Source organism: Phasianus colchicus, chromosome 3 (genome assembly GCF_987193195.1).
Source record: "Phasianus colchicus chromosome 3, bPhaCol1.hap1.1, whole genome shotgun sequence".
NCBI classification, from domain to species: Eukaryota; Metazoa; Chordata; class Aves; order Galliformes; family Phasianidae; genus Phasianus; species Phasianus colchicus.
This window is the reverse complement of record NC_143438.1, coordinates 87,148,370-87,165,402: the sequence shown is the minus strand read 5'-3', so window position 1 is coordinate 87,165,402 and position 17,033 is coordinate 87,148,370. Positions and strand designations below refer to the sequence as shown.

General features: G+C 38.3%; 1 protein-coding gene across 1 annotated transcript in view; it reads right to left on the bottom strand.

The window, feature by feature from the left end:
* Window positions 1–7,269: 7,269 nt before the first annotated feature.
* TG (thyroglobulin) overlaps window positions 7,270–17,033 on the bottom strand; it is a 139,972-nt gene continuing 130,208 nt past the window's right edge. The window contains exons 46-48 of the mRNA XM_090138023.1: window positions 13,641–13,781; window positions 12,692–12,882; window positions 7,270–8,026 (exon numbers count right to left, since the gene is read on the bottom strand). Of these exons, the coding sequence (XP_089994149.1) occupies window positions 7,911–8,026; window positions 12,692–12,882; window positions 13,641–13,781 (448 nt within the window). The 3' untranslated portion in view covers window positions 7,270–7,910. The remainder of the gene's footprint in view (window positions 8,027–12,691; window positions 12,883–13,640; window positions 13,782–17,033) is intronic.

Sequence of the window (17,033 nt, the reverse complement as noted above, 5' to 3'; positions counted from 1 at the left end):
ATTTATCTCTGTTTTATAGTAATTTATTGCATTGTTAGACATAATCAGACTGGCTTTCCTCTCTGCTCTGTTCCTCTAACCCTCTTTAGATGGTGGGAGCAGAACAAATGGGCAAACAACTGATGGAAGAAACCCAGGCAGACACTCATGATGACTTGCAACTATCTCAGCCACTCCTGCATTTAACTGGTGCCCAGCATGGCATCACTAGCAAGTTGATACTCAAGTGCCCCTAGAAAGATGGAAAAGGTTCTCATCTTCCATAACTTGGGCTAGTTGTGGCAGGACTTGATTTTGTTTCTCCAGCTTTAAAATGCAAGCAGGAAAAATAAGTAAAAGTGCCATGTTATAAACTGTAATAAAAAGAGATTAAAAGAGAGAATTTGTGAAAAGTAGAGAAATGTTCTACAAGGACATAAGTTCTGGAAGTAAAGAGCAGTTAGCTTCACTCAAAAGTTAATGCATCCAAAGATGGGCAGCAAAGCTGGTGAGGAGTCTGGAGCACACATCTTATGGGGAGCAGCTGAGGGAACTGGGGTTGTTCAGTCTGGAGGAGGCTCAGGGGAGACTATCGTTCTACAAAACCCTGAAAGGAGGTTATGGTGAGGTGAAGGTTGGCCTCTTCTCCCAGGTAACAGCAATAGGACAAGAGAGAATGGCCTCAAGTTGGAGGGTCAGGCTGGATATTAGGAGAAGTTCCTTCTCAGAAAAAGTGGTAATGCATTGGAACAGAATGCCCAGGGATGTGGTGCAGTCAGCATCCAAGAAATGTGGAGATGTGGTACTTAAGGATATATGGTTTTGTGGGCTGGTGATGATGGGTTGATGGCTGGACTAGATGATCTTAGTGACCTTTTCCAAATTTAATGATTCTGTGATTCTGTGAGAAAGGGAGATGATTGTACGTCTCCCTTCAGCACATTTTGAGAAGTGACACCCCTCACAGAGATCCTTTCTGGAAAAAAAGAGACATCAAGCTTATCCTTCCCTGCTGTTTTAATTTCTAGAAAGTCTCCACTTCTAACAAAGAGCTGTTGGTCACCATGCCAGGCTGGTTTGCATGCTATGGGATAGTATCTGGTTTGTGTAACTATCATACACCTTACCCCTGCTATGACTAAGAGTCTTTTAAACAAAAAATACCCAGTTGAAATTTCTGCTTCATTTTATGTTTCTCAAGCTCAGTCAGTGTTTGCCCAGTTGGAAAGCTTGTCATTGTAGCCAGGATAGTAAAGTTCTAGGCTAGATGCAAGCTAAAAGCCGACTAGAGGCATAGCCTATCAGATTGTCATGCCAAGCCATGCTCATTTTGGTAGTTGAAGAGTAACATAGTCAGCATCCAGCCAGCCACTTGCCACTCCAGTGGTGAGTTATTAATTCAGACCTGTATTCGCACGACGTGTCTTATGAGACTGCTTTACGTAGAGATTGCATTCCTGAGGAATGCAGGCAGAAGCTCTTAAAACAATAGACTTTTTCTTTTAATATTTATCTATTTTTCAAAAATGAAGTGTTTGAGCATTGAAGCATTGAAGTATTTGATCTTAAAATGGAATGATCTATTTTTCATCATTAATGACTTATTGAATTATTTAATTTTACTGATTTTGAAATGGAAATATTTGATTTTACAGTAAAAGTACTTGAAAAAAATATATTGTATAAGCAAAATCAAAACCACAGCGTTCCTGGCTTTGGTATTTTTTTTCTTTTTTTAATTATTTTGTGTTTTTTTTCTTCCAAATTTTCAAATCATTCTGTCCCTGTTCCTTCCAGATGACAAAAATCTTTTAGATGTTTTCAAAAGTATTTTTTATCTTTTTTTTTTTTTTAATGGATTTTTGTTCAGATTTGATTTTTAACCTTTCAGCCTAGTGCCATCTGCTTTGCTGTGAAAAGGCAATACTAATTTTTGTACATGATGTGTCAATCTATGGGATATGAGCTGAGAATCAACAGAAGGTCATTTTGCTCTTCAGCTTAGGCTCTCATTTCTTTCAACTGCCTGATGTGTAAACTGGATCACTGCCTTCAGCAGCGCATATGAAATGCTGTTGTGAACTGGATACAACTGCACTGACTTCTTTTATACTCTGGTTGCAAAAAAAAGATATGTTTGCATTACTTCTGTGTATGAGAACATACACATGTATTAACTATTGTGAAAACAGGCCAGTTAATCACATTAAACAAAAAAAAAAATAGGCAAACTGTCTTGCTCAGTGTTCATTAGAGAAGCTAAGGAAAAGGCTAAATTCTTCCTGTGCAAACCAGCAGGAATTCTAACAGCTTCCAAATACAGTGGTGCTTTTTGACATGGACATCTGCTCATTAGGGAAAGGCCAAGAGTCCTAAGAAAGCACTGACCATTGCACAGATGTAGGGTGGGGTTTCCAAAGCCATAATGAGAACTGGGCATTCAAATTCCCTACAGGTTAGTGGGATCTGATTTACAGCATTCCTTAGTCAGCTTGGAAAACAAAGCTGTAACGTTAAACAAATATCCAGTCCACGGTTATACAGTAGCCTACAAGATACCATCAGCTTCACTGACTACTCCTCAAGGGCATTTCTATAGAGTGATCATAAAGGAAGCACAAGAGATAAGATACAGGGATGTTGCCTTTGGTAGTGTGATAGCACAACACATGGGGAATAATAACTGGAAGGAAAAATAGATCTCTTAAAACAACAATATAACAGCTTTTGTAATGACTCAGAGTGTATGCTGTGATACGTGGCATTTTCCACAACATCAATACAGCCAGCCTCCTAAAGTCTGAGTAAATTGGGCAGGAATTCTGGTACAAAACTGTCTTAATTCTCACTGATGACACATCAGCTCTCAAATGAAGTTCGCTGAGCTTTGGTTGCTGCTGGAATCAAAGTATCCTTTGGGCAGCTGGAAAACTGCAAGAGGGAGCTCACATCATTGTGACCAAAGGCCACATGGAAGGAATGGCTTCTGCAAAGGAAGAAACTTGTGAACTCTCAGCTTTGGCCCAGATTAACATCATGGAAATAGAAAAACCTGAAAGCATTGACTTTCATACTTACTATTAAATAAATTCTCTCACCACCTGAAACTTATATAAAATCCCTGCTAGGAGGTATCTGTGTTTCAAAGACCAAACGAGAACCGTGTGAAGGAAGATCTTTGGCTTTGTGATCATGTTTATTTTTTTAGCTTCATATGGGGAGGAGCAATGGTCTGTAAATGTGTAATTAGTACTGTATAAGCCACTGGTATAACTGAAGCAAGTTAGAGAAATGAGGAACCTTTCATATCATACAGAGTGTTGGCTGTGATGCTGTTGTGGTGAAAGACTGAATTGTTAAATTTAGCTAAGTGAATTATATGATATGTGTGCCTGCAACATCAGGAAAACAACCATGATGTCCCAGCTGCATGTGTCAAATCTTATGAAAATAATGTTCCAGCATTGCTATTTAGTTTGCTTTTTTCTTTCCAGCTCTAGCAGTAAGATATTTCCAATGCAATACATTTTTTTTCCTGTTGCCTGATATCTCTTTTGTAAAAAATCACACAAAATGCAGTGGGTTAGATGGCCAAGCCTTAAAATGCAACTTAAAATGTAACTTAGCTCCATGCACTGAATTGTTCAGGTGGCTCGTCTTTGAAAAAAAGTTGAGTCTAATGACTTAATTGGCATCAGCTTCATTTGTCTGTATGTGTTCACAAAGAAGTTTCACTTTTAATAAATAAAAGCTATTTCCAGCAGGAGGGAGCAAAGCATGGCTCTAGGCAGTATGCTTCCGTGCATTGTTCCACTACCAGATCACCGAAGACTTTGGCACTTCACTTTTAAGCACAATGACCTAAATAGTCTGAGAATGTATTTTTCTTAGAAGGAATTATATGTGGGAGCAGACTTGGCCTCTCTGTATCATTAAGACTAAAGTCTCCTGTCTTCTCTGTCAGTCAGCCCTTCGTTATACTTACTAAATCTTCATAATGGACTTGACTGGGCTGTTTCCATTTGTGTGGTTCCCCATGAGATACACTAATAAAGGCAGGAAAGTGACCAGATTTACAACAGAAAACTGGATAACTTGTGCTGCTACAGAGGATTTACAACAGAAGACTGGATAACTTGTGCTGCTACAGAGGTCACTTCAGATTTCAAAGATGTTTGAGCCTTAAGGACCCAGGATGGAAGATGAGTGAAATACGGAATTAGATTAACATATGGAATCATAATACTGCAATTATAATTATATATAATTATACCTCCTTCTATGATCTAGTGACCACCTGGTAGAAGAAGGAAAGGCTGTTGATGTAGTCTACCCAGACTTCAGCAAAGCCTTTGATGCTGTCTCCCACAGTATTCTCCTGTGGAAGCTGGCAGCCTGTGGCTTGGACAGTACACTCTTGGCTGGATAAGGAACTGGGCCCAGAGAGTGGTGGTGAATGGAGCTAAATCCAGCAGGCAACCGGTCACAAGTGGTATTCCCCAGGAGTCAGTCCTAGGGCCTGTCCTCTTCAATATCTTTATTGATGACCTGAATGAGGGCATTGAGTGCACCCTAATAAGTTTGCAGATGACACCAAGTTGGCTGGAAGCGTCGATCTGCCTGGGGGTAGCAAGGCCCTACAGAGGGATCTGGACAGGCTGGATAGCTGGGCTGAAGCCAATGGGATGAGTTTCAGCAAGGCCAAATACTGTGTCCTGCACTTTGGCCACAACCACCCCAGGCAATGCTACAAGCTTGGGACAAAATGGCTGGATGGCTGTTAAGAGGAAATGGACCTGGGGGTGTTGGTTTGATGCTCAGCTGAACATGAGCCAGCAGTGTGCCCAGGTGGCCAAGAAGTCCGATGCCATCTTGCTTTGCATCAGAAAGAGTGTTGCAGGAACAGGGAAGTGATTGTCCCCCTGTACTCAGCTCTGGTGAGGCTGCACCTCGAGTACTGTGTCCAGTTTTGGGCTCCTCACTGCAAGAAAGACATTGAGGCCCTGGAGTGGGTTCAAAGAAAGGCAACAAAGCTGGTGAGGGGTCTGGAGCACAGGCCTTATGAGGAACAGCTGAAGGAGCTGGGATTGTTCAGTTTGGAGAAGAGGAGGGTCAGAGGAGACCTTATTGCTCTCTATAACTACCTGAAGGGAGGCTGTAGTGAGCTGGGGATCGACCTCTTCTCTCGTGTAACTGGTGACAGGACTAGAGGGAATGGTTTCATGCTGCGCCAGGGGAGATTTGGGCTGGAAGTCAGGAAATACTACTTCTCTGAAAGAGTGGTCAGGCACTGGAATGGGCTGCCCAGGGAAGTGATAGAGTCACTGACCCTGGAGGTGTTCAAGGAACATTTGGATTTTGTGTTGAGGGATATGGTTTAGTGAGAACTGTTGGTAATGGATGGTTGGACTGGATGATCATGTAGGCCTTTTCCAACCTTGGTATTTCTGTGATTCTGTAATTTTCTGCATCAAAACAGCCTGTGGCAGAGGGGAGTTAGAACAGGTATGGAGAATGTAAAGAGCTGGCATAAGGGAAGGTTGCAGAGAACCGGAAAATAATAGAGCATTTATAAGGAGGAAACAAATAGTGGACCATAGAAAGGAATGTGAGTGCATCTAGGAAACTGGGAGAGAGACAGAATGGACTGAAAAACTGCATTCAGTGCAATGGGTTTGAAGCAGGCAGCCACTAATGAAATAAAGATGCTTTAGAAAAATTCTGTACTTATAGAGGTTCTTTTACTAACTGATAATCAAGCTGAATGCCTCAGGAGGAATAATCTAAAAAATACTCATATGTACCTACCTACCAAGCCTACCTGGTGGGTAAGACAGTGATTAGGAGGCTATAAGGGCAAACTGCTCAAAATTAAAAGCTTTTCTCCAGTTCCAGAGGTATAGTTGTGCTGAAAATGAAACTGAATAGTGAGTGTGGAAAGGGTATATATTTATTTTTCAGAAACGTGAGTCAATACTGAAGCCTTTTAAATATGTCCTCAGCATACCAGCTCCTTGGTAGCAGCTAATAACAAGGCTACTGAGTAAAACAGTTTTCAGTGGCATTCAATTCTGTTTATATGCTTTAAGATACCGTTGTGCAGAAGACAGTGAGATCACAGTATTATGAAAAAAAATAGTGTTCAGCTGAGCATTTCCTGTTGGAGTTATTGAATTTTTGGAGGTTGTTTGTTTTATTTGTCTTTTTTGTAGTTTAATTTTTTTTTTGTCTTAGAATTTGATGGTTTAGAAGCCAACCAAGATCAATTACTTTTTTGGAAACTGTCTTGTTTGGAATTACTTGACCAACATTTATATACACAGAAGGGAAAAAGAAAAAACTTCTTAATTTGTGTTTGTAAATATTCACATATATACACACACACACATACATATACAGTTACAATTTACTTGAATTTATATATAGTTACAATTTACTGGAATCTAAATTATTGCAGTATTATATTTAGTACTGCAGTGTTTATATAATAGCCTTTTGATATCTCTTCAGCAGGAGTTGATTTATCAGATTGGGTTGATTAATCAAATTCAGTAAATATTCACAGGACTGTTAGGGTTAAGCTAAGGGGGAACAGTGTGCTGACATTGTGCAAATTAGTTAATAGTGCTGGAGAGACTCACAGTTCTTTAACCCATGTTACTATTAAATGAATATGAAAAGCTGTAACTCAGCCACGGTCTTCCCAGGGCTGGAGGTATGTGCTTGACTGCATAAGTGAACACGTGAAATCATACCTGTTATTAATACAAGAGGTTTTGGCAGGGTACAGTAAGTTTTAAATAGAATCTGTCAGGCACTGATTTTCCAAGAACAGTCTCAGAAGAAGAAAGAGTGGACCCTGCTTTGGCCAAGGAATCACAACTACAGCCTCTGCAATTACTACAAAGAAAGCATTCCCTGTTGAGCTACATGATTAAGATCTGGGCTTTTTAAAATCTTATTATTATTATTTTTTTTAATTACCAGTTATCTATCATATAGGAAGATAACAGAAAACATAGTTTAATTTCTTTACCTTTTCATTTTTATGAATTTAACAGGCTCCTTGATTCTGTTGTTTTTATTGTCTATCAAACAGGATGTAAGTATAAGTTATACATTTTTTCTTCTAGCTAGGTATAATCCTTGGAAACCTGGCTAAGTGACAGACAGCAGTAACTGTTCATGTACTGGCAGAAGTCCCAAGCAGCAAACAAAGCCTGACGGGTTGTTTTATTAAATCCTTTCAACACTGCAAAAAAAAAAAAAAAAAAAGGGTCCTACTGAAATTTATGAGAACTTTGCTACTAGGTTCAAGGCAGTCTTGATTTCACTTCTTCTCAGTTATCAAAAACAAGTGTGTGATATACAGCCAATTATCTGTTGCCAAATGATCCCAGCAGTGGATTAACTACCCAATTCAAACTACTTGCAGAGCCTTTTAGAGCTAACCTACAATGCACTTTACCATATGCTTCTAAAACTATTCTGTATTACACGTCCCCTTGCAAAAGATAAATGTTCCAAGGGCAGGATATTCTAAACTTTAATTATGTTTTGCATTGTCTCCTTTATGTTATATTATAAGAGCCAAACAGTCTTATACATATTTTTAGGAGTGAGGGATTTCTCAGTTTTAAAGCTTATGTATTTCTGGCTGGAGATACTATAACGCGTAGGCGTTTGGGTCACAAGAAATAAGTCCAAGTACTTTTGTTTCATTTTTGCAGTTTTTATTGATATTTCATTTTTCAAATTACAGTTTCTTCTGAATAATAGCTGTTGGGCTTATTTTGTGCTATATTCAAAAGTTTTCTGAACCATCTACTTTAGTTGTTTAGAAGGTTAGCTAAAGGAAGCAGCTGTTTTATCTGGTGCGACTCAGTTGCATGGGTGCACAGCTATGTGGCAAACCCATCTAACAGCACATTCTATCTGCTGTAGGCCACCTTGTCTCCCACTGGCTGGCTCTCACTGGAGGCAAGTTCTTTTCTAGGAGCTTCAGTAGAGTTGAATTCTGTAGATTGCTCTCCATTACGTTCACTTCCTGCAAAGACATTATAATTAAAATTAAAATATATGTAATATCTTTGATGCAGCAAGCTAGAAGTTATATCCTTTGTTAATGACACTTTAATAAGAGCCTTTTGTGCAGCTATAAGGGTTCAGGAAGCTATTTTTTCTCAGTTGCAATCCATTTGCAAAATGCTCTAGGGTAACAACAGTTCACCTAATGGTGATTAATTATCATGCTTCCAACATTCTTTAAATAACTGCCACTGAAAAGCATAATAGTTTGCAGTACACCTGTGCAAGATTTGTTCTCCTTTTTGTTTGATCTTCTAATACTCACCTACCATGCAGGAAATGTGGAGAGCATTACGGTTCTGTCTGTATGGAATACAGAAAACCCCCCAAACTCACCTCTATTAGCTCTCTTCTTCCATTTGTTTACCTTCCGTGATTTTAGTCTTCTGCCCTATTTCAGAAGTGCAGTTGGTCTCTACACGACCAAACTGTGCCAAGAATGTGTACTAATGGTGTTTACTTAATGTATCCTACCCCGAGTGCTCTCAGTGCTGCACAGATGTCCCTCATGCTGAAGGAATCTGTTTTCTCAAGATTTCCAAAAAGAAGGTGTGAATAAAATGAGTAAAAGATGAATGCTAACCACAACATTCCTGATTCTGCCTTGTCTGAAGTCTGAACTATGAATAATGTTGCTGTGCTTGGACTTCTGCTTGTTTACACATTGTGTCTCAGAGCTAATGGATAAGTCTTCAGCTTTGCTAGCATTTGAATTTTCTGAGCCTACAGGTGGGGTCAAGTTTGGCTAATTTAGATGTGAAAAGCATGTCTAAGTATCTATGTTTAAGCATATGTATTAGATAGACAAGATTTTACTTGGGAGGCACTAAAGGTATCTCATTCTGCCTGTTGCTTACACAGGCACTTATTTGAGGATTCATTTTGCTAGATGCCAGTTAGATGAGTAAGGGATGTGGACTGAATCCCAGTTAACCTGTTTGGGATGCAATTAAAGGCCCCTTATAAAGTGACTCACTGTTAGGCAGTGCAGTCACCACACTATGCAAGGGGAATTTTTGCATTTAGACATACTGTCTGAGTATCCATAAACACTCTGGAGTTCCTGTTTTTAGTTGAATTTCAAGTTGTTAACACATTCCCTGGAAAAAGCCATCCACAGCTTTTTTTTCTTTTTTTTTTTTTTCCTCCACAATGGCCACTCTTCTTGTTTCTGGTTTTGATTATCCCCATGGAAACCATCATGATTTAGTATATAAACCACTTTGGATTCACACTGAAATGGAACCAAGGAAATTCTATTTACAACATCCAAACCTTTTCATGCACCATCACTTTCATATTTTGCCATCTGCACTGCCCTCCAAAATACCAACTTTGCAAACTGGCTTCAGACAATTTCTACAGATTTTTAGAACATCTGCAATGAAACATATTAAACAATTCTGTGTTACTAGAAAAGTCACTGCCAATAAATACAATGAAGAATCATTGCATTTATAAACTTACTTTTGGTAAACTATCTTCAATTTCACTGAAATTCATTTCAGTTATAAGCCAGGAACAAATGATACATTCCATCATTAAGTAATACAGTCTGATCACATAATGAAACACCTATTTAACTTTGGACAATGTATTTACATAATGGAAAGAAAATTACACGACAATCAAGTTGGATATATGTACACAACAGATTCTATATTGAGTTGTGAATAACCGAAAAGGTATGTAACTTCATAGAGATTCTAAATATTATAGGCTTTATTCTAGATACAGGAATTTAGGAGTTTAGGAGTCACTTCATTTTCTGCTGGACTGAGACCTACAGAGCTTTGAGCCTTTATATCTCATTTGACATTTTTAAGTCTAGGCATTTCACATGGTAGTAAATAGAGGATCAAGAAGAGTTTCTAAAACAGTGGTAGTCTATATGAAGCAAGAAAGGTACTGATTCCAAGAAAGTGGTGAAATGGAAAAAACATGACTCATCAAAGTTGTTTGAGAATGCATCAGAATATCAGAAGAGATGCTCTACAGCTTTACACTTGCATTTGAAAACTGGACTGTTTTATTAGCCATGACTTTTGCTGCCATGCTTGTGAAATCCATCAACTTAACATGAGGTGCAAATTGCAACCCGTGACAATCAAAACTCAACAATTAGACTGGACCGTGTATCGTGCAGTTCAAAGCCCTATCACAAAGATTTATAATTACTCAAGAGCAGGAAACTGCTCTTTTTTTCTACTAAGTAGGTGTTGGATTGTATCTCACAGTAGCTGACTGCCGAATAATCCCCTCTCCAGACAGAGTGCCAGGTGCATCAGCCAAAAATGGTTTGCAGCATTGCTGTCTCAAATCTACCATCCAACATAAAGCAAAGATCCCATATGATGGCCTGGAAGCACTCCAGGAACAGAAAGTTTGGAGTAGTCAGGTAACAACAGAGCTGCAAGGGTTCAGCTCAAGAAGGGAAGTACAGCAAGCAACCCCTGGTGCCGGGAAACGATGAATATTGATTTAAAAATAATGGCAATGTGTATCTGAAGACCATCGTTCTCTTGACTGAACTGACTTGGACACATTTTACAGTCTCACTTGTCCATTCATGCTGAAAGTGATCTATAGGATCAGTGCAAATGACAGACTTGTACTGATGGGTGACAGAGCTTTGGCATGAATTTCAGCACAACCTTCTCTTAAAAAGAAGTTGAGGGTGTCCAGCAGTCAGCATCTGAAGTTCATACAATTCTGCTAGCTGAGCTGATGAGCACTAAGAATCATTTTTTTCATAGGACATTGGGCTCAAGCTATTATTGAGAGAGCCACTGCAGTCACCAGTGCTCTGCTGATTTCTGGAGCTGAAATATGTTTGATGTGATGTCTATTTAAGTAGAAATTTCATGAGAAGTTTCAGTATTCCAGGATGAGAAAAGATTGAAGATGACTATAGAATCAAAGTGACAAGCCAGCACTGCTATGAGATGGAATTTAATAGAAATGAACCATGTGATTGCATTGCCATGGTGCTGAGGCCAAGCAAACACTGGCTTGAAGAGAAAGCAGGGTGTTGACATGTATTTTTTAAACCTTCCTTTAAACCTTTCTCCATAAACCTCACACTGTACGACTTGTTTTTCAAAATTTGACTCATCTTGGTGAGCTCTTACAGTGTTTTTTTCTCTTCATCTCTCAATTTTTATAGAGATTTAACATTTGACTTTAGCCGTTGACAAGGACAGAATATTGAGCTAGACAGACCTTTGGATTGACCCATACACAAATGTGGTGTTATGTTCTCAGTTTGGACAGCTTAAAACCCCCTACATCTCAAAAGCAATCTGCCCTGTTGTATATTTTCTCATTTTTTAGGGAATTTCTTATAAAGGCTGGAAGTAACCTCTGTCCGTGGTGCTCAGTCAACAGCTTGAGCTGTAACTTCAGCTCAGGCTGGCATTACATATCCAGAATGCTGCAAAATTAAGTCTCAGAAGTTCTAAAAGCTACACCCAGGACAGTTTAAATATCAGAATCAATATTTTCAAACTAGGAGTGTTCTGACCAGCAGAAAACCATCTGACAGACTGAAAGACACAAAGAGATACCAAGAAACAGATGAAAAGGCCTGCAGGTAAAATGTTTAATCCCCTTTTGAAGAAAAGTACTGATATAGCCTGTTTCTTCAAAAGGAACATTAATTCTTTGTGTTTGTATTGGAACCACCAGTTTGATGGCTCAGTCCTTTTGAGGTAGTCTGTTGAACATTAGAGATGTCCTGCGTAGCTTGGTGTTTTGGACAGTGCATTTTGTTCACAGAAATGCAGCTGGTTCCCAAAGCAGAAAGTGTTGTGAGGATGAGTCCCTGGGACATAAAATACCACTTGGGACATAAAACTATTGTTCAGACCTCCAAGAACAATTTAAAAATCTCAGCCTGCCAAAAACGGATGTTTTTTGTTTGCTTTTCTTGAGGCTATCCAAATTTACTAGCAGCACACACAAAAGGAGATATTTATTTACTCAAATAAATTGAGCATTCAGTACAAAGCAGCAGACTGAAATTGGTCTAAATGTGCTCAGAAATATGAAAAAGAATCGAAAGAAACCCTGCATGGAAATTGATGGTTACAAGGGAAAACTATAAGGGGTGTAATGACACAGCTATAAAAAAAAAGTAAAATGAACTTATCTAGTCTGAAGCCAAAACATGAAGAATCCATAATAAGATATAGCTAAAGCCACAGTAACAGTGATTAGAAGTTAGGGTCCCTCTCATTATAGGAATCACAATGCTTTCATTTTACCTGCTTCTGATAGACAAGAGGCCAGTCTTCAAGTTAAGGTAAAATCTATATTGCAACTTCAAATAAGGAACAAATCATTAGAAGATTTAGCTTCATCATCTTTATAATTACTGCAGGAGGACTTCTCTAGCTCAATGAACAGGACAATTAAACTTTATTATGGACTAATTGCTCTGAAAGAAGTATATTCTATTTGGCATCTTTCAATTTTAGGATAGTCCAAAACATGTACCCTGGACAGTGCAAGGTATTTAATCTGTGGAAAGTATTTTTCCACACATGTTAACAGTACTACAGACAAGAGAAAATGATAAACAAAAAAGTTAGCCTTATTTAACATCAGGAAACATTCGGCTCACCTGTGGATGCTTTCAGTCTTCTAATATAATCAGACCAAAAGGAACAGTCTGCTTTTTTCAGTCCTTTAAGAGTAGGCATTGAAATGGTGAATTCTTTGTAGTTATCTCCATCATCATTTGGCAGAAACATTGGCCAGGGTGGCAGCAACCGTGACATTTTTCTTGAGAAACTATGAGGATAATTTGGATTTCTAAATGGAATGAGAGAAATGATTTTTAGAAAATAATGACATGAGCAGTAGAATCAGAACACTAGATCAGCTGGGTCAAGGAAATGCATATCCAGTCTTTCTGACCAGCAGCATTCAAATCCAGTCCAGATTGTTGAATAGTTCATGGTACCTCATTGGACAGTCACTTGTTAGTCTGGTTCATTTCCTAAGGAACAGGTACACAGGGCTTGTATGGACACAGGCTCATCAGTACCCTCAGCAGCTCTCAGTCCCAGAGCAATCCAATTTAATCTAAAGAGCTTGTGAAGCTGTTGTTCCCACTCTAGCTTTCTAGAGATACTCCTCGTTCTCAAGTATGGCCACAACACAGTAAAGCTGAGGATCATTCTCATGTAGTTGGCAGACGTGTTCAGTGTTCAGTCTGTGCTTTCCCCCTTCTGGTGGGAATAAGGGAAACCTAAGCTCCAGACCTAATCTGGAATCCTAGAAGGCTTTGAAACAACATTGAGCCCCTAATATTTAAGTAGATTTGCAGATGCTCTATGGAAATAAATTTCTTACTACTTCTAACTACAAATCATACTACAAATCTTCAGTATCTACTTGACAATGTGGCCATGTCTTTCCAATACATTTTGACCAAAGAACCCTTGGTAGGAATACTAATTGCTAGAGGAAATGGAGGCTACCTGAGTGATGGCAGGAGTTGACTTACATTCCGTATACTCTTTCCACCATTCCCACCCACAGAATCTCTTTAAATGTTATGTATTTACCCAGAGTTCACAAAATTGGAGATATACTGCATAATTTGTAAGGAAAGGCTCTTTTCTTCCAGAGTAAATTGTTCTTCATACTTGGGATAGAATGGCAGTCCAAATGCATATTGAACATCCAGCAAGAGCTCCAGACCTGAACTAAAAAAATATTGCATGAAGATAATTAAAACCATCATTTATTTATTTGGAGGAGAAAGGGAGCTAATTTAATTCAAGAAATAAAGCAGTTTTTAAAATAATTAATGACCATTAATAATAATTTTCTGAGCTGTAGGATTTCTTCAATCCAGAATGTAAAGAAAGAGTAAGTGATAACAAGGAGAATTTGCAATTAAAGGTCTTCAGCTTGTTAGTAGAGGAAATTGTGGACAGCAGGGCACACTTGCCAAGTTAACTAGGCATGTAATAGAATGTAATTTGGATATTGCTGAAATGCCTATTAGTTTTTGTACAGATTTTCACTAACATTAAATTCAGAAAGCAGAAGCAAATGGTGACATGGAATCTGGCAGCCAATTTGGAAGGTTAATTATATTTTATTTCACAAACTTGAAATAAAATCTTGGCCTTCTAACTGGCAATTGGAGATTTTCCATTGGCTTCTTTGGGGCCAGGATTCTGGTCCAAGTCTTTGGATAAAGAAAGATGTAATAGGAGATGTTTATGAAGATTTCTCTTATATATAGTTTTAATCTAATTTCTGGGCTGGCTGGGTGGTTTTGGTTCATACAATCTGTTCCCTCCAAGTTTTATGTGGCAGTCAAGTCAAAACAGCTTGAAATAATCACCTAGATCAAATTTAAGAAAGAATCGTTGTTTACTTCCATGTAATAATTAACACATATAATAGGTAATTTTTTAACAATTCAGAGGCAAGATTGCCTATGAAAGACTACAACCCTTGCAGGACTTAGTAGCAAATTTTATACAACTCAATATTATCAAGCCCTGAGGAAAAAACAGCAGACAGCTTTCATTAATAACATTACAACTACATTATTCTCAATCTATAGGTTTACATCACAAATCTGAACAGGATATTTCTGGTCTGGAGTCCATTTGCATTTTTTGTATCATGAATTTAAACAAAGATCCTATTGACTTGGTTAAATGCTACATGAAGACAGACAGCATCAGGGGACCTGAGAGAAGGAACAGATGTCTCTGAGCAGAGACAAACAAATCCCAGATCCACTCAAAAGAATTTCATCTGCAGTGGCTGCAGAGGTTGTTGTTGAAAGGTGGCACAAGGCACAACTGAAACTATTTTATCTTTGGACGTGAAATGCAGCACTGATCTGACCCAGATAATGTCTCTCATAGAACAAGGCTTGTATTTCAAACCATCATGGGCAGGTGGACTGCAAGCAAGATGACTTGTTCGCATTTTATGAGTGGTGGCACTGCCCTCTCTCTATTTCGAAAAACAAGCACACAACTGTCTAAATGAAATACATCTTTGGTTGTATTTTCCTTAGTCTTATCATAATACCTCAGTAATACTTTGCATCTGGAAAGCGAATTATTCACAGATTATTCACCAAAAAAATGCAGAACTGAAACAAGATTAAAGCATATTTTTCTTCCCCAAATGTTTACTGAAGGATTAAGCAAGATCATAGTTTAATAATTTTACTTTAAAAATAATTTGCTTGGCTCAATACATTACAGCAATATTTAGTGTCAGTATTGCAGCAACGGTATTACATACATGAAGGAGCTATTATCTTTTTGATAAAAAAGTCACTTTTTAATAGAACAGATGACATAAAATTAGATGACATAAAATTTAGATGGAATGAAGAGACAAGCTTACACTTCGAAGGAAGTAGCAGGAGCAATTTAGCTCAAAATCTAAAATGACTGTGTTAGTAGTGAAAGTTTATGCAAAAACAAATGTTATCAGCCTTTGTTTCTAAAGTAACATCTGTTAAAATCACAGCCCAGATTAAAAAACAAAAATCTCCTAAATAGTTATTTTATTAGGATTGAAAATATTTATTTACTATTTTTTTATTGTTAATATTTATTTATTTAACGTTTGTTTGTTTATATTATTTGCATATTCATTAGGGCCACAGAAATGATCCAAGGGATGAAACGCTTCCACTAGGAGGACATGCTGAGAGAACTGGGGCTGTTCAGCCTGGAGAAAAGAAAGGTCCAGAGTGACCTGATAGCAGCCTCTCAGTATCTAAAGAGGGGTTATAGTAAAGAAAGGGACAGACTATTTAGCAGGATCTGTTGTGATGGGACAAGGAGAAATGGTTTCAAACTAAAAGAGGAGAGATTTAGATTGGATATAGGGAATAAATTTTTTACAATAAGAGTGGTTTTTTACAGTAAGACTGGTGAGGCACTGAAACAGGTTGTCCAGACAGGAGGTGGATGCCCCATCCCTGGAGACATTCAAGGTCAGGCTGGACAGGGCTCTGAGCAACCTGCTCTAGCTGTAGGTGTCCCTCATCATTGCAGAGGAGTTGGACCAGATGATCTTTAAGGGTCTCTTCCAACTTAGATGATTCTCTGATTCTAAGATACAAGTACAATAAAAGTCTACGAGTTTAGTACAGAGCAGAAAGTGGTACAAAACTCTACAATTTCATGGGCTGTTTTCTGGCTAGTGGTACAACATCCTGACCTGTGAGTATCGATAGTAAGAGGATGAAGAAAACATAATCTTAAAAGTGGAAAAAGGAACAAATATGTCTGCACAGGTCTGCAGTAGAGTTAAGACAACTGTGAAAGATCTAAATGGTCACTAAATGGAAAATATCAAGGAAAGTTTTTACTCTTCACAGAATCACAGAATCACCAAGATTGGAAAAGACCTTCAAGATCATCCAGTCCAGCCATCCACCTATCACCCATAGTACTCACTAAACCATGTCCCTCAACCCAAAATCCAGACGTTCCTTCAGACTCTGATCACCATTCATTATTGTCAGAAGTGATCAGCCAGAAACAGGGATTTTGGAGTAGGATGTAGTATTTTTGAGCTGATAGAGATCTCAATGTAGCAGCAAGTAGTTACAGTATTTTTATTAGAGTGGGACAAAGAGGGCAGTGACAGATCAGCATGTATAGCTTTGCTGCTAGCTCTGCATAGAAGTTGTTCCCAACTGCACTCCTGATACCCCAGCGTTCCACATAGGTGACTTATCAGCATCAGCTCTAATTGGAAAAATGCAGAATCCAACAGCTGGTAAAGGACAGATAGCTAAAATGGAGGATTGCATAGACAATAGAAAAAAAATGGGTTCTGAAAGTGTTTTTAAGGAAGAAAAACTAATATATATATTTAATATAAACATATCTCTAGCTGGAGTTTGGCTAGAATTGTCAGTAAATTAGTCAGGCTAAAAGAAAACAAGTTGAAGATTAATAAGT